General features: G+C 41.5%; 1 protein-coding gene across 4 annotated transcripts in view; it reads right to left on the reverse strand.

Annotated features, from left to right (window-relative positions):
- Nucleotides 1–26,386, reverse strand: part of grid2 (glutamate receptor, ionotropic, delta 2) — a 329,591-nt gene that overhangs the window by 148,133 nt on the left and 155,072 nt on the right. For all 4 annotated transcript variants that reach the window (XR_013452082.1, XR_005713926.2, XM_040195422.2 and 1 more), the window contains exon 3: nt 2,439–2,726. Coding sequence is in view for 2 of the 4 variants with exons in the window: in XM_040195422.2 (XP_040051356.1) it covers nt 2,439–2,726 (288 nt within the window). In the remaining 2 variants the exon portion in view is untranslated. The remainder of the gene's footprint in view (nt 1–2,438; nt 2,727–26,386) is intronic.

The raw sequence follows: 26,386 nt of genomic DNA on the forward strand, positions 1-26,386 counted from the left end.
CGCTTTCTCCCCTCTCTTCTGGAATAGGGGGTGAGGCCATCAGGGAACAATGGTCATCTCTTTAAAAGGCCTTCTGGGGTTGAGAGAACATTGCTGCCAAAACTCAGAGGATCCATGTGCTAAATCAGTGGTAACAGAACACGCAGGGGATGGAGAGATTCAAGTGGGCGGCAGAACATGTTTATTTTTTATTTATTTTTTGTTGATTTGCATGCAACTCTGAAGAAGTTGGTGTTGGTACCAGATCAGCTCATTCAGATTTAAAAATATGAAGAAATTAAAAATCTTGCATAACATTCGGTCTGTAACACGCAAGTTATTGACAAACAAATATGTGCTTTCGATCTCTTTATGATTTCTTCATGCTTCTTTTGAACAAATCACACTACCGTTTTGCCCATGCAGCACATGCGGCTATCATCACATCATCATCATCATGGGTCAGTCTGACAATTATTTTAAAGTGCTTAATATGTAAAAGTGATCTGCTAACAACATCAAGAATTTAAAGGAAAAAAAATATATTTTTTTTTTTCTTTAAATTCTTGATTGTATACTTTTATCTCAATCTTCTTTTATTGTTATATTTTAATATACTGCACCAATGTACGAAGTCAAATTCCTCTATGTGTACGTGGCAATAAATGGCGATTCTGATTCTTATTCTGATACACCCAAAACAGTATCATAGAACTCATAGATCTCATTTCATATCATTCATTTACCGATTCTATTTACCATTCTATTTCACTCTTTTCCAAGACCATCTTATTGTTTATGTAACCATGCCATTTACTACGGCGAGATCTGAAGTGTGCTAGAAGCGCTTCCAAAGGGCCACATTAGCCACGATTCAATATTCATCCAATATAAACTGCTTGGTAGAGCCCACCAGCTAGAGCACAAATTCGATACACCAATACAATGCTTTAATGCTTTGGAAGATTGAGGTGGAGCCCTCAGAGCGTATTGCAAAACAATTTGGCTGCAGATATATCCCATTAGAGATCAATGCATGCAACACATTAAATGTGTTAATTGACTACAATGAGTGAGATGAAGCCCCCGCTGCATGGATTAAATCAACACTGAATCACCTACTGCAGTAAACTATTACACTGCTCTCTGTTGGCAGAGAGGCGATGTCACACCTTGTGTTTTCCTCATCGGGGTGTGATCCAAAATGCAACATGCTGTTAGGTTTCAACTCCTTGGGAGCAGTGCACCAGCAGTCTACATCACCGTATGAGTCAGAGTTGAATTAACTTTCCGCATAGGAGTGCCAGAGAAAGAAGGTGGTGCAGGACCACATAGGTACAGTGAGAGAGCCGCCTTGAAGCATAGTGATATCTAGGTTTATGAAGTGCTAGCCAAACCAATACGGGCTTCTGGCAGTGTGATGGCGTGAAAAGGACGGAGTATGTACTTTGTTTGAGTTTAATACATTTCAGGATCCCAGCTCCAAAGAGAGGGTCCCTGCCGAGCAATCAAAAAGGTTGGTTTCAAAGCATATGTTAGAATATATATGTAACATTTGCACATCTACACGTTATGAATCCACCTACAGTATTCCCATAGAAAAGAGCAATGCGATGTTTCTGTAGAAGGAAGTTTAAAGACCCTGCACAAGCAGTTACCCTTCATAAAAACAGATGTTATGTTCCTAGTCTAATGTTAGAGCTAATGAACCGTAAAGAGAGAGGGTAGACATATGAATAGGGATGGATATGCAGGGTAAAATGAGGCCGCATGCTCACACGTGGGCAGACGGATGTGTCACTGGCAAAAAGATGCGTAAAGATACATATGCATGTATTGTCCTGGTTAGGGGGTTGGTGTGCGTGTGCATATCCAACACATAACATAAAAGAGAGAGGGGGAGAGAGCAGTGCTTTTATTCCATTAACTCGCTAATCTGCTAACATGCTGAGGAAACTGTTACGCACGTGTGAAATCCACACCGCAGTTCCACATTAAAAAACGCGGTATTTCATATTTAGTCCAAATTGTGTGATCCCGTTTATCTGACATCTGTTTTATGGTATTAAAAAAAAATCTCTTCAATTGGCATTAACATAACTGACTCAATAAACCAAAATGCACTAGGACTGTGTAGCTCCAGCATTCTGGCGATGCATTGCTGCCCAGGCTGCAGTTATTGCACTCTGATTGTACTCTGAGGTTATAGAAAGGCATCTAGCTGACTGTAGATGATAAATAATAAACATTTTAATATGGATTTCTTTCAGTATGTGATCCCACACAATCAAATAAGCCATCTCATGTGATTAGTGGTTTTGTTATGTGGTTGGTGTAGTTACCTTAGCTACCTTAAATACATCCGTTTATTCAGTTCTGAACTCAATGTTCCAAATCAGTGTTCTAAAATCACAACCTTCATTAGAATGACCGCCAAATATGTTTCCTCATTTCCTTACCAAATTCAGAATCATAGAAGAGGATGAACTTCTGCCAGCTGTACTCGGACACCACTTGCATGATGACCTCATTGAGATAGACGGGTGGGCGGACCATTAGGGTGTAGTCGTCTGTTCCGGGGAAGCGACTGGTCGGAGAGCAATCGGAGCGCGGTGTTCCCGCCGGGGAGCGCTGGATGAGGAGGTGGGGGATGTGCATCGCATCGGCCAGAGTCTGCAGGCTGCCGGCGGACATGCAGCCAATCGAGCTGACCAGAGCCAGGATACCACGGTTCATCAGCTCACAGGCTGGGTGGAGGGGAGGGAGGCAGCGGGGAGAAGAGGGGGGGGGAACAAAAATAGAGGAATATGTTATTTTGAAAAGCACCCAAAGGAAATTGTGGTATGAGTGCACCAAGGTGAATAGTTCCTATTCTGCAGGTTACCAACATAAGAGACGGGTCAGTTCGCGGGAAAGCTGATTGTTCTCACATTCATTGCAGAAAAAATAAAGAATATGGAGATACGGCAAAACCATTTGGCAGCACGGCAGGGCCATGTTACAGGTATTTGTAAAAAGCACAAAAGGAGAGTTTTTTTCCCGCTGTACTCCATCGTCTATAACGGGCGAGGCTTCAAGAGCGTGGAAACACTCGTATCAAGCAGAGGCTCGATGTGTGATATGCCAAAGCGTGACTGCATGACCAAAACACTTGGTAGGGAGCATGCTTTTCTGTTTTTGTTAAGCACTACACTAGCCATTAAATGTCTTCAGCATGGAGCGAAGCGTGTGGCCACATTATTGATCGACCTTCGGGCTACTTCACGACCACCAAAAAGAGGTATCTCCTGGAACACCATTGAAGTGTATTTGGAGTTGTATTTTAAAACCGTGTCGTTACAGATAACCATCTTGCCGGGAAAATCTTGTTGTTTGTGCTCCCATGTATAACTTCTTCTCGGATGTAAGACACTTTTTGTACGCTTACTTTACCACCGTTTCTTTTCTTCCACTTTTCATCCTTCCTACACCTCTAGTACTGTCAAAAACGCCTCCACCTCCTACCTTCTCAAACCACCCCCCTGTTATCTCCCATCTCGACCAAACAGCCCCTCTGAGTGTTCACCTTTCAGCCCCAATCATTTCAAAGCTGCAGTCTTGTCGTGATTTGTATTTTAGTTGCCTCGAAGCGCACACTGAATGCTGTACACTGTCCCCAATTTGGAGTCATCAGCCTTCCTTTTCCACCTCTTGCCAAACATCCCTCTGCAGCACCTTTTCCATTCCAGCTCCATCTCTACCCACCAGCCGTTCTCTCCCACATCGTTAGTTATCCCTCCAGGAAACCCAAACAACCACCTGTCCTCTTTTCTTCCTGCGCTCAAGCTATATTTCCATTCATGCCCTCTTTATCATTCTATTTTCTTGCACCGCTCTTCCATTACTTTCACCCACGTGACCACTGGCATTTTGCCGTTAGTTATTGTCCCGCTTTTCTCTGTCCATCGTCCATCTAGTTTCCTCTCAAAGTTTTGCTCCTCACTGGGTCTAAAAATAAGATACACACAGATTCAAATGGCACAAAAATAAGAAATCTCAATGTAAACCACTCATAGTCAGCTTGAACAGTATAAGCGACACAGGCCACACTGTCGACACTGCAAAAACCAAGCCGAAGAAAAGAAAGAAAGTTAACAACAAAGAAAAGCTTGAGGAGACAGATTCATAATGCGGAGGAAGGCAGAATAAAACATTGTATATGTGCATGCCTGTGTGTGAGAGAGAAGATAGAGGCTATACAATATGATGGTGTCTCCTGTCTCATCTGGTTGGTATGAAAACAACCTTATGAGTTGGATTTCAAAATGGTTTATGAGGATGAACACTCTAAACTATAATATTGAGGTGCAACTTAGCAAAAGCAAAAGCTTATGTACAAGATCATAGACATTCTGGAGCTGGTCCAATCCAAAAGGTACAGTTTATAAGGTTCCCCCAACAATTATATTAGGGTGGCGCCCCCCCCTCCAAAGGCACCCCGGGTTGATTTTGCTTCATTTGATTTTCTATATAGCGCCAGATCACGGCAGAAGTCGCTTGAGGTTACCTTTCCTAAAGAACTGGTGTATAGCGTGTTTTTTATTAAACATACTAAATAGCCTCATGGTTTCTATTTCTTGCACACACACACACACACACACACACACACACACACACACACACAGACACGAGCGGCATCACATCCACGTTGTGTGATGAACCCTCAAGCTTTTTTTAACTACGGCCTATTGATAGTTTTAACCAAAATGCTAAACTCTCTGATCTGATATTTAAGCAAAGGAAGGGATTAAGTGTGAATGCAGTTTGAGTTTCTATGAATAAGCCAGTCATGTAAAATAAAGTACTTTATCGACTTTATTCCACATCCCTTATGTCGGAGTCATGCTAACTAAGACTTTAGCCGCATTGCTCTAGTCTATCTGTAGCGCATTAGCTTAGCATTATCAAGGCTTTGCTAATCCTCTACTTATTTGGCCACTTTGGAGAATTAGTTTTCTCATCCCCGCTACATCACACATTCTTAAGTCTGTGAGGAGGCTTCTCAGCACTAGGCTCATTAATGCTCTTTGCTAATGACTTAAAGGGCCCGTTGCGGTAACCCTGCCCAATGTTACATCATTCGGAAATATGCAACCGCTAGGAGAGTTTGACAGTACCTAAGAGAAAATCACGTTGCTAACGGTGTGAAAGGTCTATAGTATAATAGATTTTGAATGTAAATCCTGCCCGATTGAGTTTCGTTGTGTGCCTGGATGTTGTTTCCTTATAGCATTTGTATAATTATTATACTTGGAGGACAAAAGTAGACAACCGCATACTAAACAACACTCACACACCACTACTACCACCACCTCCATCACTAGCCCACACCCACTCACATTCCTGCAACAAGACTGCCAGCCGCAGGGATTACTATCGCTCTTAAATATCATTTATCTATTTACCTCTTCGTCTTTGAAGATGATGTCTGATTTCTGTGATTGTTGTGACTGTAATCAAAAAGACCTTTATTTAACCATTACCTCTTACTGGTCTTTTCTGCGTTCAGCGACACTTATGACGAATGCTCGGCGCGCATTGCACATGTGTTGTCTGCACCAGAGCATGTCATTGAGCCCTCTCTCCACCTTGTCAGAAGAAACAGACTGCAAGCACTTCAACAGCACCCAGGTGTGACCGATTCTTCTCTCTATCTGTGGCTCTCCAAGCAGCTCTCTTCCCACCACACACACTTCATCACACTGATACTAATCCCACAGTTTATGTGGTCCAGTGACTGAGGACGGAAAGGGGAGGAAAGAGAGAGAGGGGTACTGTAGGTTGCATGGAAATCAATACCTGGAGGAAACCAATAAAGGAGTATGCCTGTATGCCTGCAGCTGTAAAACGTTTCTTGAGTAAGTTCGACACTATAAGACTGTGGCGACAGTTTTAAATAGTGTGAGACAACTCTATGTGTAAGCTACTGTCCTTGTGTCTATTAAATTGGTCTTAGTGTTTTTGCTGTGATCTTTTTACAGTTTATTTTTGGTGTTAGTTTCTTTACTGTATAGTTTTCATGTTTTTGTTATGTTTTTATTGCACTTGATCGATCTGGTCAACTGTTCTTTAAATATAGATTTTGATTGAAAACATATGTCTGCCTTTTTATGTAACCTGTTTGGAGATTTATTTTGGTAAATGAAAAGCATTTACATGCATAAAGAAATTAATTTCATTGAATACTATAAATTACATTTTTGAGACGATGTGGGAAACAACATTTTATATTTGATTGGAATAGTAAAAGAGAAAGTCCATATCAAAATCCCAAATCATTTTTTTAGATGAAGTGCTCTATTGTCCCATCATTGTCACGGTGTGGTTCCCTTCCTGTTGTATTTTGTAGTTTTCTGCCACTCGTGTCCCCGGGTAACTTCACTTCCTGCCTTGTCCCGTCATCCCCTGTGATCGTCTAAAAGTTTCCACCTGTGTCCAATCACCTGCACCTCCCTTGTGTATTTAAGCCGTGTGTCTCTTGTGTCACTTGTCGCGTCATTGTCTACTGTCGTGGATGTTCATAGTTTCATGCCCACGCATCCCTGACAATCGTTGAGAAGACAGAGAGCTTGATCACCAATATGTCCAAAACACTGAAACTCCTGGAACTTTAAAACAGATATTAAAAATTGTCCAAAGCTCTTACAGTAATGGAAATCTAAATTATCCAAACTTTTCAAAATCAAGAAATGACTGCAGGGTGAGTGAATTGAAGTAATTGTCAAAACGGCATACACAGTTTCGGTAATTAAAAATGGATTACGTTTTTGAAACGTTCAATGCAATCCAGAATTTTTATTTTATTGAACAAAATGACGAGAATAAGGGCGTGCTGATCATCAATAATTATGAATTAAGTACCCGATGGAGTACATTGATCCATCAATTATCTTGGTCTGATGTGTAATGCTCCAAAATTGCCCAACGATGGTTCTCTTAAAGCCAGTGATATCTGAGGGAAAGATACTATATAGTAAAATTAGTGTAGAGGACACTTTTCTGACAATTCACAAACTCACATCTTATGGTTTACATTCTCATTCAATCCCAATAAATGCCTGAGAAAACACTGTTTGTATAAGCTGTTTGTTTCGGGTTTTTTCTTTAAGCTTAGCTGACAAAACTCGGAACGGCTCAATTTGTGAGAGATGTACTCCATTATGTAAAGCAATAAGCTGAATGAAAAGACGTTGAGCGTCTGCTGGCTGTGACATGAGTACGTACTCATAATCAAGTGTTCGGTTTCAAATGAAATCCACCGACAGAGAGGAAGCGCCTACGGAACGGTCAATGCCAGAGGTGCGGCTCCATGCCTGGAACAGAGTATGTGTGTGGACGACCTGCTTGTGTCTCCGTGTATCTTTTCATTCATTGTTCCAGATCCACAGAGGCAAACTGCTGCCATGCGTTGTGTCATACAAGGCGAAGCACTGAGTGGCGGAGAGAGAGAGAGAGACGCTTACACTCACACCGCCGGCGGGCTGAAAACACGCTCGGCTTTGGAATTAACATTTGAATGAATGTGGTCAGGGAGGCAGAATGTGAAAAAGACAACATGCCCGTTTTGACTTTGTTTCCCTTTGAAATGTTATCGCTCGACGCTCTCCGACTCGTGGCACTTCCTGTTGCCGGATATAGCAGACCGATGATTTCTCGCAAACACAATCTGTTCTTACTCTTGCCGCCGGAGCAACTCCCCACCATCCACCCTGTTCCCATTAAAATTTAATGGACACCCTTTGGTCCCTTCATCTTGTCACATTTAACATCATCTATTCCTTGCGAGTGCCAGTCTTTGTGCCCTGGAGATGTGTACATCCTCTCTTTCATCTGGCCTCTATTTTCCGTCTCCCCTTTAACTTTATCTGTGCCTCCTCTGCTCATTCCAGTCAACTGTCCCTCAATTCAGTACTCTTAACCACTATATTTATCTATTTATTGCTCCCCTGTTATCCCACTTGCCAGATGAATGCCCCTTTCTCCCTTTTTTCAATACCCATCTCTGTCTTTTTTTTCAAATGTTCACTTTGCCACACTTTTTGCTCACCTTTCTCCTTTCTTTTTTTGCTTAAATAACCCTTTATTTTAACATATCTTTCTTCCTCATCCATTACCCTCCTCCATATGCTGTGTTCCGCCTGTATTCAACACTAGAAAAAAGAAGAAAATGTTTGAATGTATCTTTTTACAACCTCTCCTCATTTGCATTAACTTGTCTTATCTCTTTCACTTGATTTTTGTTTCTGTTTCACATTTGAGGACCCTTCACAGTAAATCTTTATTCGTTTTAGACAAAAAAACAATCTTATTTCCTTTGGTTTGTAGTTTTCTGAATGCTATCCTGCAGTTACCATTGGCTCATGTCTACAGCTGTGAAATACAATTAATTCATTTTTTATGGGACACAAAGATACTCATCAAACATGAAAAAGGTGGAAAGGCAAACAGAACTGAACTGATCGGTGTATACCATAAGGCTTTGCGTCTCTCCAGCTCGCAGTGCGACATTTTGTCCTCACTGAGTTTTACCTTTCTCGAGTCCTTCAGCTGTTCTGCCCCCACTCCACCCTCCCTTCAAAAGGACCCAATGATGTGTAAATCTTTTTGTCCGAGGTCTATTGTAAAGTGCACGAGACGAACTTCCCCTCGGAGGACTAATAGCTTCCACGTCATCCGTCTTCTCTCGCTGCACACACTAAACCTGCACTTCGTATTCGTTTTTCGCTTCTCTAATTGTTGGCCTTGCAACTGATTCTAATGTGGACTTAAAACGAGTGTTCAAAAAGGAGACGCAAACGCGCAACATTTCGCTCTTTGTCTTCATGGATTGACCCCGCTGCCTCTTTCTCTTCCTTTTTCTACTCCATGTGAGCTGTGTGTGTGTGTTACCCTGTGTGTGTTTTGTGTGTTCCGCGTGATCCTTGTGTGTGTGTGTTTCATGTTATCTGTGTGTGTGTTCTGTGTGATCCATGTGTTCTGGGTGTGTTCTGGGTGATCTGTGTGTGTTCCATGTGAGCTGTGTGTGTGTGTGTGTGTTAACCTAGGTGTGTTCCGTGTGATCCTTATGTGTGTGTGTGTGTAAGTTCCGCGTGTGTGTGTTCTGTGTGTGTTCCGTGTGATCTGTGTGTGTCCCATGTTATCTGTGTGTGTGTTCTGTGTGATCCAAGTGTTCTGTGTGGGTTCCGTGTGTGTGTTTTGTGTGTGTTCCGTATGATCTGTGTGTGTGTTCTGTGTGTGTTCCGTGTGATCTGTGTGAGTGTGTTCTGTGTGTGTTCCGTGTGATCTGTGTGAGTGTGTTTTGTGTGTGTTCCGTATGATCTGTGTGTGTGTTCTGTGTGTGTTCCGTGTGATCTGTGTGAGTGTGTTCTGTGTGTGTTCCGTGTGATCTGTGTGAGTGTGTTTCCCTGTGTGTTCTGTGTGATCCGTGTGATCTGTGTGTTCCATGTTATACGTGTGTGTGTTCTGTGTGATCCATGTGTTCCGTGTGTGTTCAGTGTGTGTTCAGTGTGTTCCGTGTGTGTTCCATGTATGTGTGTGTTTTCAGTGTAATCCGTTTATGTGTGTTCCATATTATCCGTGTGTGTGTGTGTGTTTCCAGTGTCTTCCGTGTGTGTGTTCTTTCTGTGTTCTACAAACAAGTTGTACCATCACACAGGACTGGTACATTTAACATGAACCCGTATTAAACATAATATTTCAGAAATGAAAACCATTTCCCAGTCAAGGATATTCGCCACTGCTATTGTGTATTTCCTCCGTCTGAGACGGTCCCATGCTGAGTGATGGATCAACACCATCAGCTGCAGCTGTACTAACAGTTTTCAAGAAGACCAGGAGGAAATGGCGAGACAGAGATTGAATCAACCTTGAAGGACGGGCGAGATCCTGCGTGATACATGCAAATCAGCGGGCAGGACGGAGAGGGTAAAGGCAATGAAAGGAGGGAGGGAATGAGAGACAGATGAATTAAGGACAGACTAATGGCAACTCCATAATTATACAAGTCTGTCAGAGTAACTTTGATGAGAAAGAAAGTGGCTGCTCTCTCACTCACAGAGGTGGGAACAGAGGGGGAAACAATAGGGAGCAGTTCATACGCATGTGATCCAAGGTTAGAGTGATGTAACCAATTAGTTGTTGGAAGGATTACACGAGAAAAGAGGAAAATCACTCTTCCAAGATATGATCCATGTCCACATACTAAACTGAGCAACTAGCTATTAGATATTTGGTTTGCTTTACACATTATTCACCGATAAGTGTCTCACAATCGCTTCAGACACAGAGTCCCAAATATATTTTGATCTAATGTTATTTAGATACATTTCTGAATTTAGAATTTTTCTAGATTCTCAAATTCCTCAAAATGTTATGTATGATACTGTAATGAGTAATTCTTGGAATCATGTACTTGCATTTGTAAACACACACACTCACGCTCATCAGGTATCACCCTGGGCGCCTATTCCTGCAGTATGTTCAAATATGCTGGTTTTAATTAAAAAGGAAGGAACCTGAATTCATAAGCAATGAGGCAAGATAGTTTTGGTATGATGTACACAAACACACACACACACACAGTGCTGATGCAGGCACCCAGCTGCTCATGGCCGCTTGCATCAAATTCCAAATCCTGGTGCTGGCACACACGACTGAGAATGAATCTGCTGCCCCTTTCCTCCGGGCAGCGATCCAGCAACACATGCCAGCCAGTGTCGTGTGTTGTGTAACTACAAACAAATTTGATCTCTTTTCCTTTTGCTGTGCTGGTCAGCACTGTATCACCCATGTTATCCTGCAGCCTTCTAGTGGGGCAATGCCCATCTAGATCATTGAAAAGTTGCCATCTTCCTCAACAAGGTGCAAACTGTTTTCAGGAGTATTTTAGAACACCGTTATCCGAATAATAAATTAACTCTGTCCTTCACTTCTGTCCTGTCCTAAAATTTGATCCTAATTAATGCTAATCAGAGACCACATCGGCTGAATTGATGAATGTTTAAATGTGGCCTTATCAGCTCGATTAACCTGCATCTAGCCTAAATTCCAAACACAGAATACACCTGACATTGGTACGGTTTTCTCTCACATTCAGCAACAGCAAGTTTTTTTCATCCAATGTTAAATATTAATGCACAGCTTTGGAATTTGAATTTTGGCCCTTTTTACTTTTAAATGGTGACATGTAATTCAATGTGTGAACACCTCCATGTTGCAGCAAAGACAGACAGACATAGACATAGCTGCACTGGAAGCAGCGCTGAAGGCTGGAAGATAGACAACAAAGAAAGACAGTGTGATTTCGGTGCCTCCCCCCAATATAATGGTAGCAGCAAACGCTGAGCTAGTGTGCAAAAAAACGTTGAAACTCTGGAGTCTCGTACGCCAAAACGATCCCAATGAACAAGTGAACATAATTTATAGCACGGTTGCAGTAAGTGAACGTCACCATTATCAGCACAGACAGCTAACTTGATGCATTCGTAAGGTTTATGTAAACCGTATGCAAAATCATCAATTTGTTCTTAAAGTTAATACATCTGACCTTTGATAGTGTGTGATTTTAGTAGTATTATCTTTGTGATTCCCCTTCAGACCATCTTGGTACCAAAGGCACAGTTTGAGCCCACTCTGAGCCACTTACAGTATACTCTAACTTTACCACTATATTTCAGAAAGTTCTCATTGGCACTTGAGATACAAGCATCCCCAATTGGCATCTTTGCAAGGTCAGGTGGAGGTGAGGACCATACAGTGAAAAGGTTGGTAACATTACTTCAACCTGCCCAGAGCAAAAAGAGGATAAAAATGAAAGGACTTTGAAGTGCTTGTGCCTAGCTAAAGGCTACATTCACCTTTTGATTTCACAGAGTGCCAGATGGGAGGATAGTGGAGAGGGCCAGGAAACAAAACTGACAGCTGAGGTGTGGTGTGAGGGGAAAAAAAGAGATTAATACGGCCTGACACATATAAGGTTAGACGGAGCAATTGATGCACACGCATTGTGATACAAAGAGATGGAGAAAAAGAGCAAAGCAGAGCAGAGGCAGTGAAGAGGACAGCAGGGAGAAAAAGAAAGATTAAAGAGTGTCAGTATCTCAGTAATGATAGATACAGAAAAGAGAGATAAAGAGATTCATGTTTTCTCTGATGCATTCCCATTCTATTTGAAAGCTCTTGCAAAACTGTCTACTGACTGTAGATTACGGCGTTCGAGCCAAAAAAGCATGTAGAATTGAACTTAATCGTCCCCACTCTGGAAAACAGGCAGCACTCTTGACTCCAGCCGCTTAAATCGCGAGCAGAGATGGAGGACTGCTTTGCATTTGTGGGTCCACATAGCTGTGCTTCAACAAGCGATTGTGCGGTGTTCGCCCATGATTGCAAGACATGTGCAGTGTGTGTGTGTGTTTTTCACCGTGAAGTCCTTATTAGGAGAAGAAGCCTCTCTAAACTACAGATGAACCGAAAATCTAGAAGAATACAAAGAGATTGGTACAGAGCAAACAAATACCCACCCACACCCACACTGGTAACACACAATGGTCTCTCCCACTCTGTCTCTCTGTGTGTTTATAGCCAATCACGCAGCGCAAAACATATTTTTCTACATTGTTTTTTTTCATTAAAGTAGCTGTCAGCTTTGGAGTTAATAATAAAACATGTTATGATCAGTGAGTTAAGAGTCACATTGTCTAACATGTTGGGGTGTGTAAAGCTTACAGAATCCTCTTTCTTCCCTCTATTTCACAGTGTATATTTGTTCCAGCCTGCCATAACAAAAAGGGGAAACTTGTGGCTGGGTGTCTAATGCATGCAAAACAATTAAGGGATGATGCATTTCTGTTGATGAATGTACCTCTGCACATTTCTATGTGCTGGTTAATGGCTGTATAGTTTGGGGGAAAGGTTAATTGCATTGAGCGAGTGTGCTTGTGTGGGAGAAAGACGGGGACAGAGTGTGAGAGAAACGGGAGAAAGTTGAGTGTGCCAAATATTTTACACAATTCAACAGAAGGCTGTTGTTTGTTATCCGTTATGCGGCATCTTCTTCTATCATGGAGACATGTTGACATCCAGAACCAACAGAGATGTCTACAGTCATCTGTGTGCAATTATCACTGCAGGAGTGAGTGATGCATAAGTGCACCATCTTCAGCGTGCGCTCTGGTTGTTACCAGTTAGTGTGTGAAATCGCTCGAGTTAAGCAACGCGTACGTCATTGTTCACTTTTTATTGTTCAATATAAAAATCAATATTCAGACATTTCTTGTTTGATCAGAAATAGTTGCTTTCTGATTGAGTGTTTTATCTCAAATAATAACTCAATAATGTAGAGATAGCAGCAACTAAGAACAACAATAAGCAATGCTTCAACAACGCTGACAGCAATATCAGCTTTTAGCTCTGTGCTGTGGAGAAGGGACAAGAGACGGAGCGCTGCAGACAGTCGGACTGCTAGAGACACATTAGTCGCTCATACACAGATTCCTCAACACACTCAAACGACAACTAGTGACAAACATTGTAATAACGTCTCTTAAGGACAGCAAACAGTCATTTAAAGATTGAGTTCAAATGAAAGTCAACATCCACCACACTGAGTATCAAAAGAGAAAAAACAATAGTATTTTATTGGTGCTTCATTAATTAAAATACAAAATTGATGATTTGCCAAAATACTGATTGCTTTAATGAGCGGCACTTGTTGAGTGGTTGTTTATGTGACCGTCCCGCTGGAAATTGACTTTGAGGAACTTTGATTGGAAATGTTGTCTCACTAGAACGTCTCTCTGTCAGAATTGATTTGAAAATGACGTCAGATTTTGGTGAAAGTTTATGTTCTCTTTCAAATACAAACTTTTGGTATTTGCTTTTTTAAAGAGTTTCTTGGGGGATTACTGTTTCGAAAATAAACTAAATGAGTCTGGGACAATATGGGAGGAAAATCCTCTTAAGTCACAACACAATTAAAAAACAGCCAAAAATGTCAAAATACAGACAATTTAAAAACTAAAGCTTTACTTTGAAGCAGATTTTGAGAACCAGAGTTAAATGGGAAAACAATAACTTTAACTGTGGAGGAGACAACGGCTGCAGTACACGTCACTGAAATCAATACAATATATACATCAAAATTATTAGAGACACATGCTGCACTTTTGCAAGTATGAATACGTAGTGAGACATGTACACAACATGACTAGTAAACTATCACACTTTTTATGGACAAGCACGGAAATAAAATCGTACGATCTGCCATGTTTACTTTGTAGAGAATGGTCATTGCTTGCAGGCAACGCATTCCAATCTGTAGCTGTGGAACAACACATTTCGAAACTGCATCCCTCTGGCCTAAGGCTACAAACATATCTTGAATTTCAAACATCCAACATTGGCAGAAGACCAGATCTACATAATCAGTGAAACTAAAATCCAAATGGACCTGTGACGATGAACAACAGCACTTGAATCCTAATATCAAATCAAACGTCATGCCTGATAATATTGGCGAATGAACAGCTTGTTTCACTGGGACGGACGGTCCAATAACAATTAGTTTGCCCTGCTTATTGGGAATCAAACAACCTCACATTTTTCAACACCTTGATTTAAATTCCCTCAGATCTATTCATTCACAGCTAAAAGGGTCACATTAGGTCTCTAATGTAACGGGGATTGCCTCCCCTGTGATCATTTTGGCCGCCACTTTCAGAGTACACTAAGTCTCATTAGAATGTGTGTCATTAAAAAGAATGGGCTGCAGGTTTACAACATAAATCAAGTTTTGCTCCCTTAAAAGGGGCACATCTAGAAACAGCAGGGGAAGGCCGTCATGCCGTCAGCCTTCTTTGCTGGTCGAAAAATAATCACTATTTCATCCTTTTTTTTAAATGAATATAATAGATGCATCACAATCCTTTTTCCCCAGTAGCTTATTTTCTCATCGCACAACTCCTATCTTTCTTTGTTGTCTATCTTCCAGCCTTCAGCGCTGCTTCCAGTGCAGCTTGTTTTCAGGAGAGCTTTTATCCAATCAGATTCAGCCCCTGTGTCCCTATGTGAGAGGCTCGAGGTTCACACCTTCAAAACTGGTCCGTAAAATGTTTCCTAACATGAAAACGTGAGGCAAAACAGGTTGGGGACCCCTGCTCTAGGTAGACTTTAGACATTAAAGTATATGGGAACAGCATTTGTGCTTCTGTAGCGTGTAAATTTGTCTATTGTGTTTTTTTTTGTACATGGTTATTACAGCTCTGTGTGAATATGAGGTGTTTACATAGAACAAATAATAACATTTATAATTTCAGAAGTTTAATTCATGTTTGCGCACTTCAGCAAAAGTAAATGTAAAATGCATGACAAACTATATACATTTTTAAAGAGATTTTTTAGGGCAGGGGAATAGAAAGGAAGCCTGAGGGAGGCACATTAACGGAATGCCTTGGTCATATATTGCTGTGTTGTTGAGCCAGCAGTACAATAATATCTTAGACTTTTTTTATAGCTTGAAATCTAAAAACAATAGCCTAGTCCATTTAATGCCCACTATACACTATACTTTGTTTAATAGTTGATCCCTTTATTCCTGCCCCCAGCGCTGTTCACTTTGCATTAGTGAATGCATGAGTGCGTGTCTATGCAGTTTTTTTGTGTACCCATAAAACACATCCTCCTTGATATGTTGTATTTTTTTTAATGTATTTTTTTAAACCACACATACAGTTACCAGTTCTATATTTTTAACATTGTGGATATTGTTTCTGATTGTTGACCATGCATATTTTATCCACTGAGGCCGTTAGATATGGAGCGGTACAATGCAGAACAGTCGCTTTGCCATTATATTAGAACAACACATCGTTTGAACTTTTTTATTTTTTTATTGTAAGATACACTTTCTCTCCTCCTTATTTTCTCTGACGCAATGTTTTTACCTCTCTTCTCTATCTAAAGCTGTAACTGTTTCCTCTCTACCACCTGTCCCCCTCCCTAAAATATGTCCTCAAATAATCTCCCTCCTACTCACTCTTCTCTCTCCTGATCCACTCAGTCTAGTAACCGGGCAGATGCTACAGTTTAATGCTTTAATTTGGCTGTCTGTCAGCCGTTCTATCTCTTTGATACTTGTACACCTAGTTTCACCGAAGACACTGTGATCCAATTTGGGCGAGCTGGCGTTCGCTCAAACAGAAAGAGGTTTGTGAAGCGTTTCACCTCGCTGTTGTTTCAGTGCGTTTGCATGTTTGGAGGGGGCATGTCGTTTTTTAATTCTCAGATTTGTCGAGTGCACACAAACACACGCACAGTCACACACACGCACTACAAAATACAAACTACACATGTAATTAGCGCTGCGAGTTTAAGGAGTGGAATGATGAACATTTTTCCGAGAGAAGAACCCGGGAGCCGCAAAGCACAGACTTATCTAGAGACGGGGAACAGAATAAATGTGCTCTATTGTTAATGGGAGGAATAGTTTAATAGCACATGCAGCTGGGAGGGACTCCTTATATTGCCTTTGGAGGTTGAGGACCCCCCCCAAGGCGCACAGACCAGAAGGGGACTGCGAGCCAGAGTATAAGAAGATGTTAATGTTCTTATCCAAGACATGCACAGTTCCAAGATACAATTGCATAAATATTTAAGCAATACGGTACGAGTACTTTACACTGTACTTTATTGTCCATCATAACACGGGTAGAGTGAGTCACGGGGGGGTACGTTATTGAGCCATAATGTACAGTACCTATTCATATTGACCCGAGCACTCCATATCACTGCACTCTCAAAATAACAGTTATATTTTGCACGACAGTTAGTTGTCATTACACAACAAATGATCGGTTTCGGGCAATGCAAGCTTTCGCAACCGGACAATTAAGGTGGACAACATGAGCGATGTGAATGAATGAGATGCTGCAAGATCTTGCAAGGAGACCCGATTCTGTTTAAAACGCACGTACAGGGACTATTTTTCTCTAGACTACTGAAACGCGATACACAACGTCTGGTGGCTACAACTATTTTGTGCTGAAACGCAGCTATTTACTTACTATTTATAATTTCGCTGGTAACCGTATTATAAAAGCAATAAGGCACTTGAGGCAGCACTTTATCTTCAATAATATAACAGTTGCCGGCCCCGACCTAACAACACCCTCAAAGTTTTACATTATTTAAGCAAAGTACGAGAGGCTGTACTTTATCTTCCAATACAAAGCAAGCTAGATATTCTAGGGGAAAATTATGTCCATTTTATTGTTGAATGCCATTTTTAGTGAAACATGAAATGTGAAAAAGTATCCATGCAACCAAATGTTTTGGTCATTTTCATGTGAAACGTTAAATGTGCTCCTCTACCAGTAATGACCACAATTTAGCGCACCTGTGTTTGCACTGAGATTGCAGTGCAAGAAGTGACAGGCTTAGTTGAATTCCAATACTGCACACACAGCGTCGGCGCTACAAACAGGCAAAGAAAAACAAAAAATGTTATGGTCTCGCATCTTAAAAGTCTTCCATTATCCCATTGAGATCCAAGCAAGGCAAGAAAAGAGTGCAGAAAAAGAGAGACGCTGTTCATGTATTTATGTCGTCCTCGAGCGTCAGTGAAAGAAAAACGATTTTATGTTCCAATCCCTTTGACTTCCTCTACGCTTTCTCTTGTGTAAGAGTTCTTTCACCCCTAAGACGCTTTCCAAAGTGCCCAAACTCTTTTATGAACATACAAGAAACTTTTGTGATGCATTTTTTAAAATGTTTTGCTTTGCCGCTTGAATTAAGAATGTGTTGTTTTTTCCTGAACGTGACAGCGGAAAAACAACTTTTCTCTTTTAATTGTAGACATCAAGGCAGAGAGCTCATGTTAATAGGACAGTCCTGGTCCAAAACATCACGAGCAGACAAAACGCTCCCAGCGCAATAACACGCGAGTCGGCTTAGTTGGAGTACGTGGCACCAACTAAGTCATCACCCCCCGAAAGACTGGGATTCAATCCGGGCCGCGCAACAGCCGCCCGGGGGGAGCCTCGTGTTTGCGTGTCAGACAACGTGTCTCAATTTAATTTATAACAAGGAAGGTGAAATCATGCCAAGTTGAAATGTCAGACCGAGGCAAAGCAAACAGCAGGCACAGCTCAAACCCAAGCGCATAGAAACTGGGTTCAAACAGGGCAGAAACGGTTAAGAAAAAAAGTTGGTGGTTCAAAAACCTTTTTCCTCACAAACCAGTTGCGACAGTCCATTACCTGACAACAGACAATGTCGTTCATTCCACCTTTCCGTTCTACAACCACAATACCAAGCAGTTAATGAAGACTTACAGACTTAACTGAGATACATTATCATTATATTCTGATTAAAACCAACATGCCTTTGGTGCATCAAAGGATTTATAAGACTACCGCCTTGATCGTCATTAGGATTGTGGTTATGTTCCTTCTCAGTTCAGCACAAAGAAGAATCCTCTGGATATAATTCAAACTATGTAGCGATCACAAGAATACTTAATGCATTTGGGGATTTTTGGCATCTTCTCTTTTTATCGATTCTTGTATTTTACTCTTTGACTTATATTATGTTTCTGAATACCAGTTTGTGTTTGGAAAACGTCTGCTAATTGCGCATTCATGAACATTACTCAGTGAACTGGTCACACATCCTGCAGCGGGCTTCAATGAATAGTGTCATGGCAACAAGTCGATTCATAAAAAACAGTATTAACTACTGAGGGAAAATCACCCTGTTTTACTGCAGGAATACATTAAGTTTCTCCACCAACCGTAGATAATTATGTTAATGTTAAAACCGTGAAAAGGGCACATTCCTGCAGGAACATATACATTTAAACTGAGAATTAAGTGTTCACAAACTCAAGAAACTGCTTTAAGGACAAAAGACACACCCACACACTCAAGGCAAAGTGTGTGCGCATATACTGTACTTCTCTGTATGGTTATGAACTGGAATACTTTTCCACTTGAACCATTTTTTTTTTATCGGCGGAAGTCTTTCAAAGCTTTTACTTTTTCTTTGCTTGCAGAGTGAATAATTTAGCATTTACGGGCTTACATTGCCTTATGTTGCACGACAAACATAATGCGTAAGTCACCATAAGCATAGTTATATTTTGGTTTATCTTAATATTAAAACAAAGCATTTTGAGGCTTTGATGATTCCATTCCAATATTTGTATTTATGACTTTTAGTTTAGAAAATTGTATTTGTAAATAATAACTAGTCCATCTTAGAGAGAGTTAGAAACCTATCTAAAACAAAAAAACACAAACTGTCACAGCGTTTTTTTGTTCGAACATTGATCTTACGTTGATGAAACTGATTTGTTTGCATTTATTTAATGGAGCAATATATATATAATAGCTCGTTTTAGACTAAATAATGACATCAATAGAATTATTAATAATCACTAAGAAACTTCATAAAAATAAATGAGTAAAGGAGCTCCACCCTCAGCTAACAGGGGCTGATAAGCAAACTATGAATTATGTTGAATATTTGATATTAACTCGTTAAGAGCTGTAACCACCATACCAATGCAAAAGCAAACACAGGAAGCGTTTTTTTTTCAATTACAAATAACACCAATCAAGATCAATTATATCTTTAACTAACAACCCTAATACACGATTATGAACATAGTCTACAGACAAACAATCGGGGGGGTTCTTCAACAAAATAACAGACAAGAGGGAGAACTCAATGGCAGCGAGGGAGAACTCGATATGCATCAGTATGGTTGAACCAATGTGTATGTGGTTACGGGTCGTTGGTTAACAAAACAATATGGCTGTCACTCAGAAGAAAGAAAGAACAACCAAGTCGAGAAGATGGTCACACTCGACTGTCGGCGTACCGCACAGATCCTGGGTCTGTTCTTTGAACTGATCGAGTTACAACTTCTGGTTTTACTCGAGTTAAACATTCTAAAACCATAAAAGGTATTCTCACCTTAACATCAGCAGAACTTATAACAGTATTTCATCGACAGGCAAGATTGCAGAAGCAGTAAAGTCACAAGAAAACATAATTTACTCCACAATGTGGGCTGTATAGTACCACGTGCTGACTCTTCAACTAACCATTATGAACAAACGCACATCTTTGAATCTGCCCAGAAAACAAGCCACTTATTATTTTCTTAAGCATGTTCTGAGCAGGAAAATGATCCAAAGCACACAGCAAACGGCAGTGTTTCCCCTACCGCCCCCCCCAAGAAAGTATTTTTACTTTAACAATGATATCTGCACACGAGGGGGTTCCCCTCCCGCCACCAGGCAGGTGTTGGTGTCTCCCTTTGTTGCCATCTATTTAGGCATATTTTAACTCATCATCCAGGCTGATGAGTTGTATTCCCACGTGTAACTGAACACATGGCTCAACCGTCATTACAGCGCACAGTTATTGCTCTTTGCTGAACACGTTTTCCCATTTGCTCTAATTTAGAACAATAGATAATTGAATTATTTTTCCAAACGATCAATCAGCTTGTGTCAGTCACTGCGTCCAAGTCCATTGTGTTTATTGGTAGACGGTTGTGGTATCCATAGTGATGCATTTAGAGAGACGTGCTATGCGTGTACGGGAGGCACCTGGAAGGGTTTGGGTCCATCTGGCTTCAGTCTATGAATATGTTTGGTTTTTTTGCTATATTTACATGTGTCACAACCTCAACTGATACAAAGCCTGATGTCTGATGTCAGACATCAGCAAAATTATTGCCTCTGCACATCAAAACAGACGCATGAAGACTGGAAGATGTTGGGTTTTGTTTCTTCTTTCTGCTGTTGGATTATGGGGATGTTTTTGTATCTCCTTTTTTGGTCACACATATTTTCCTTTGTACACATTCTTTTAATTCTTCCTTTTAAATTGAATGTTCTTTCTTCCGCTCTACTTCCCGCGTCAAAGACATTTCCACCGTCGTCTCTTTTCAAAAAGCCATGCTTTCATGCCTCCCCCTCTCAGAAACACACATTTGGGAAAACACACCTTATGCCCTTTTGTGAAATAAACCACATATAATCCAGACTTTTATCCTTTGTCTGCTGTGAAGGGGAAAGTTGAGCGCCTTAAAAAGAGGAGAACACCTAAATGAGAAAGTTACAACCTTTTCATTTCTCCTCTCTCGACGTGAGGGGCCTGAATGTCCGTTGACCACCAAACAGGTGCATGTGGGCCTTTGTGTCGGCGAGGATGCATGGAATTTTTCCCTTTGTGTGCTCCTCTGACCTTTTCCGGTGGGTGTGTGATAGGTCAATAAGGGCCTTCAACCATCCCCTTGACAGCCGATGTGCACAGCTCACACACGGCCCACAATGGAAACCACATCTGGCCGCGCAGAGCACAGCACGATGTGCAGGAAGGCCAAAAATCCAGAGCGGTTTCTTTCTCAGCGGTCAGAGGGATGTTTTGAATCACGTTCAGCAATGGGGTAAATGGGCTGTTGAAGCCCACTGAAATAGTTTTAATTAATTCTCTAATATCCGAGATTGTTTAATATTTAACGTCCAGGACGTAGAGAACCTGCTGTTTGCTGTATTGGATGAGATGGGGTATAAAGAGACAGATCTAAAGCAGGAGCAGCAGAGAAAGAGCTCTGAGGCAGGAAAACAAATGATAAAACAGCAAAACTGCAAATCTTTGAATCGGAAGCTTATCAAAAACAGACCGTTAGTCCCACTTTGAATTAATTTTTAATCTGAACTGTTTTCACTCAGCATCTAAAAATCATTTAAACTGTACGCTACTTTCCGGTCAAGCTACGGTCGATGAAATGCTACTTTGCAAGGCTACCAAGGAAGGGGAGAGAATCATGCACCTCAAATCAATGGAAGGCTTTTGTGTGGAGGATCTATGCAGGAAGTGTTGCGTTTCGCTAGCAACACCTCAAACAAAGCAAAAATGACAGGTCGCTTGAAATTAAATGGTGAGAACAATATTGCAGTTAGAAAGATAATTAGAGAACAGCCAAGTGAGCGTATCATAATAATGCTGTTACAATACTTAACAAAACTAACTTGGTCATTCTTTTAATATCCTGTTAATATTTCTACTCATTAAACCATGATCACCTCTTCCAGACTTTTTTTCCCAAGATGAACCCACTAAATTAAGTATCTTATTCTTTTTTTCTTGAAAGGATTTGCATTTTCTTTTGTTGTACATTTTGTCCTCCACTATGTACAGTGCTGGATTCATTTTTTTGTGCGATCTTGTAGCATCCTCTTCCACCCTTTTAATTTCCTTCCCTCAGCTTTCTTCTTATGTCTTTCTCTAGCGCCCATCCATCTATTCTCTCGCTTCCATCCCGCTCCATATGGTGCTACATCCACTTTTTACACCATTTGTGCTGAGTACATGAGCTGAATCTCAACAATGTGGGATCTCTTCACTTGGTTGCTTGTCTTATCAATTAAAACACAAGAGCTTTAATTAAAAAACAAAAACTTTGTCACACATTACTGAACAGAGATGGGCAGGGAGATTGGATGCAGCCGTCTGTGTGTGTTTAGGTGTGTGTGCATATTTTTCAATGCATCTATGCAATTAGGGATGAAGCTACTGTGTGTAAGTGCGGGTGTGTTATTTACTTGTGTTTGAATGTATCCGTGCATCACTTTCATTAGTATCCTTTTAATTGCAACATGAAGTTCTAATCACTTTTGTGAGCATCATTAGGGTCCTATACATTGTAAGACATACATTCCTCTCATCCCAGCATCGGCGAGAACGGTTGGTTTTACGTTTAAAACCATTGTGATCATATGTAGTTAATGATAATGACCCAACCATCTCTTAAAACTATACACAGCATGATGAAGAAGAGCAGAAATATTTTATGTTTATTTCAGGTTTCATGCCTTTAATTTCTTCGAACCAGTAGAGACCCGACAGGAGATGAGAGATAGAAGGTAATTAGGAAGTAAAGCGAGAAGAATGAGACGACGCGGCCATTGAAGCTGAATTGAGGAGAAAGGACCCGATAGAATTGTCTCCTTCTTCTTAATGAGTTTAGCTTGTCTCTTCATAATCATCCCTGTGCCTCTCCAAACAAAACACATTTGTGCCGCTGTGTTGAACTTTAACGTCATCAAAATTCTCTCCTACATAGACGCGCATGCATGGAATGTGACCTTACTTCTGTCCTAAGCATTAGGAGAGGAGGCTGGAAAGCTACCAGAGAGCCACTCGGCGTCTTGGTCGAGGATACTCTGACAAGTGGACATGAGGAGCCTCAAACCTTGTGGTTATACAGCTTTAAACAGTATAAAAGGCATAATTGTAGAATGCAGAATGGGGCAAAACAAATAATATATCTCACCTTTACACACAAACATTTTCTAGGAGAGATTATGTGAAGGTGGGAGGAATTAGTTCGTATTATATGGAAAGCTGTGACCCGAAACCAGGCCAGTAAGCATTTTCTTTTCCTTGAAGACATTTGTCTTCAATGATGGACGGTTGTTGTTCACAGTCCATGTTCATATGGATTGATTGTTTTTATTTTTTTAAGCATTCATATTACCAAAGCACCCTGAGGGGAAAGCAATGTTTGGTGATGTCAACTATAAAAAAAGATTTCTGGTTTTCAATCAAGTTTACGCAGTCTCCACAGTGACGTTCACATAAAAAGCTGGCGAGCAAAGGAGAGGCATTCAAAGACGTGCACTCACTACACACAGACTCCCCAACGCACAATGAGATCACCTCTAGGCACTGACGGAGGAAAATAAACAATGTTGTTGTGCATGTGCGTACGTGTGCTGAACTTCAAGTAATTGTTTTCTGTTGTGTGATATTCAAGGAAGTTTGAATTAAATCACTTACATGGTTATACTACATATTCTGTATTTTACAACCTCTGCATGTTTGCATGACACTTAAATTAAAGTTTATTACAGTTTTTGGTCATTGTCAAAATATTTAGCTAGATCATTTTCCTAGGATTAGCGATGATTCTGCGATTTGGGTGAATTAAATACTGCTCTAACAGACGTTTGTAATAACAATCCAGACAAAAGAAGTAATTATCACACACCCATGTTTATAATAGCTTTGGAAGAACAATAGAGATAGAAACAGATGCAACATTTACATATCTACATGTGTTGAGCTTTCTTTTAGTGGTCGTGACTTAGTAGGCTAATTCTTTTGCATGTGGATTTGTTCCCGCAGTCCTCTGAGGCTACGTAGACACGGGGAAATGTCAACACATTAGCAGTGCAAATATGTCAAGGCCTCACAAGGTTTCACTGGAGATTATAGCGTCTACAAACAACCATGCAGACACAATATGTAAGCAGATGTATGTAAGTATTTCACATAGAGACCAATTGATTTTGCTATCCCTCATTATGCATCTCAAACGTAGAAAAAAAAAAAAGACTTCATCTGTAGCTTCTCCTTGCCCCGGAGTGTCTTGGTGCCATATGGTTTAAATGCTGTTTAAGATGCCTTACATCACTGCCAAGAAACATTTATAGGGGGAGAAGAGAGGTACAAACAAACAGTTTGACTCTTTCTCCCAGTTGCACCACAGTGACGGCCCCGTTGCGTTTCCCGTCTCACTCTTACTCCACGGTGCCATGTTCCCTCCGCGAGCTCACTGAGCCCGGCTCCTCCCTCCGCATCCCTTCCTCCCACCCGCCTTTACCGCTCGTCGGCTTCCTTTAAATCCCTCCAGGCGTACACACACTGCCAGCTCCTTCTCCTTCTCTCTCACTGTGATCTCACGAGGGAGCACTCACGTCCTGCTACTATTCCTCCTCGCACTTTATTTTGCCTCAGGCCGGCTCTCTCCAGCTCAGCTACTACACTTCCTCCTTTTCATTTTCTTTTTCTAAGAGCAGCATTCCTCTTTTCCTCTAGGTCTCATCCCTGTCGTCAGTGGGTTCCTCCTCCAACTCTCTCCGTCCACAAGAGAGGGAGTCACCCGCTTCTGAGAGAGACGCCGCCCCCTCCGCCGATTGCCACTTTGTTAGAGTCGAAGGTTCCGATGCGCCCTATGACCCCGGGATCTGCGGCGTCTGGAGCATTAGTTCCTAGTAAGATTGCCTGCAGAAAGAAAATGGTCCCCGGAGAATTGCCATACAAAATATTAGTCGTCCAGTGAACATCCTGACAGGAGGTGAGTTATCTCGCCTGGAGGAGGAAGACGAGGGCATCGACCTTGATCTGATCTCTGGAGGTATCGGCTCACGGATGAGCACCGGGCGATTTGAGTCCAGACTTTTATTTATAGAGCTTAGTCATGCTCTTTGTCTAGCACTTTTTATGATTATTATGCTGCCATTGCAAGCCCATAATCAGCTGAAGATGGATGGAGCGACGGATGAATAGAAAAGCACTTTGTCTTTGGCATCCAACCCCTTTCGTTTCTTTCACCTCGTCACCACGTCCATCTTTACTTTTCATTCATTTGTCTTGCTCTCATGGAACCGTCACCGTGTCCTTTGTCTTTAAGCACCATGTGTGTGCAAGTCAAGTCATTCACATTTCAGCATGAACGGAATGGCCCCTCATGTCTTGTGCACACACACACACGTTTTTCACCCTCCATAGCCTTCCACCCCCCTGTCAAACACCGCTGTGAGCCAGGTTGTCTCACTCCCTGCTCGACATGCAATGCCACCCTGTCCATCACCTCCCCCTTCTCCCCCGTCCCTCACTCGTCTCAAACACTCCTTTTAGCTCTCCTATCAAGCAGTTCCTTACATCCTCTCTTGCTTTGAGGCTCATTCACACCGGCTGCGAGTTCAACCGACTTTCCGTCTGCTTGGTGCGAGTCGCCGCTTTCTCTCCAACCTCCCCCTCTTGCACTCTCCCTCTCCTGTCCTTTGTCCATGTTGCATGTCCTTTCCACTGGTTCCCTCTTGCTGTGTCCTCCTCTGCCCCTTCCTGGTCACCACTCATCCTTCACCGTTGTAACCCCCCAAATTTACTCCCCGCCGTCATCCCACTTTGCACTGAGCTGTTTTCTGCCCCCCTGTGAATGCTGCATCCTTCATTTCTTCCTTCCATCCCTCACTGAACCCTACGTTAAGCAAGAACAGACACGGTGGAGGTGGTGCCCGATATGGGGTCAGGTCTTTTGCTAAATGTGCCACTGTTCCTTTTAAAAAATGCATTCGCTCACTCACCCTGACTCCCTCCATTCGAGAATCTACACCTCTACTAAGCCTCGTGAACAGGCACGGGCAGTAACGGAAGATTTTGCAATCCATTGTCTTCTCTCAATATTCCGTACGCATCCAAAACAGCGCGACCCACTTGAATCGTCTGTCCCATCACCATCATCACAAGAACTTTGATGTAGTTACACAACTTTTTGTTTCATTTTTAAGAA

This window comes from Gasterosteus aculeatus, chromosome 13 (assembly GCF_964276395.1).
Source record: "Gasterosteus aculeatus chromosome 13, fGasAcu3.hap1.1, whole genome shotgun sequence".
NCBI classification, from domain to species: domain Eukaryota; kingdom Metazoa; phylum Chordata; class Actinopteri; order Perciformes; family Gasterosteidae; genus Gasterosteus; species Gasterosteus aculeatus.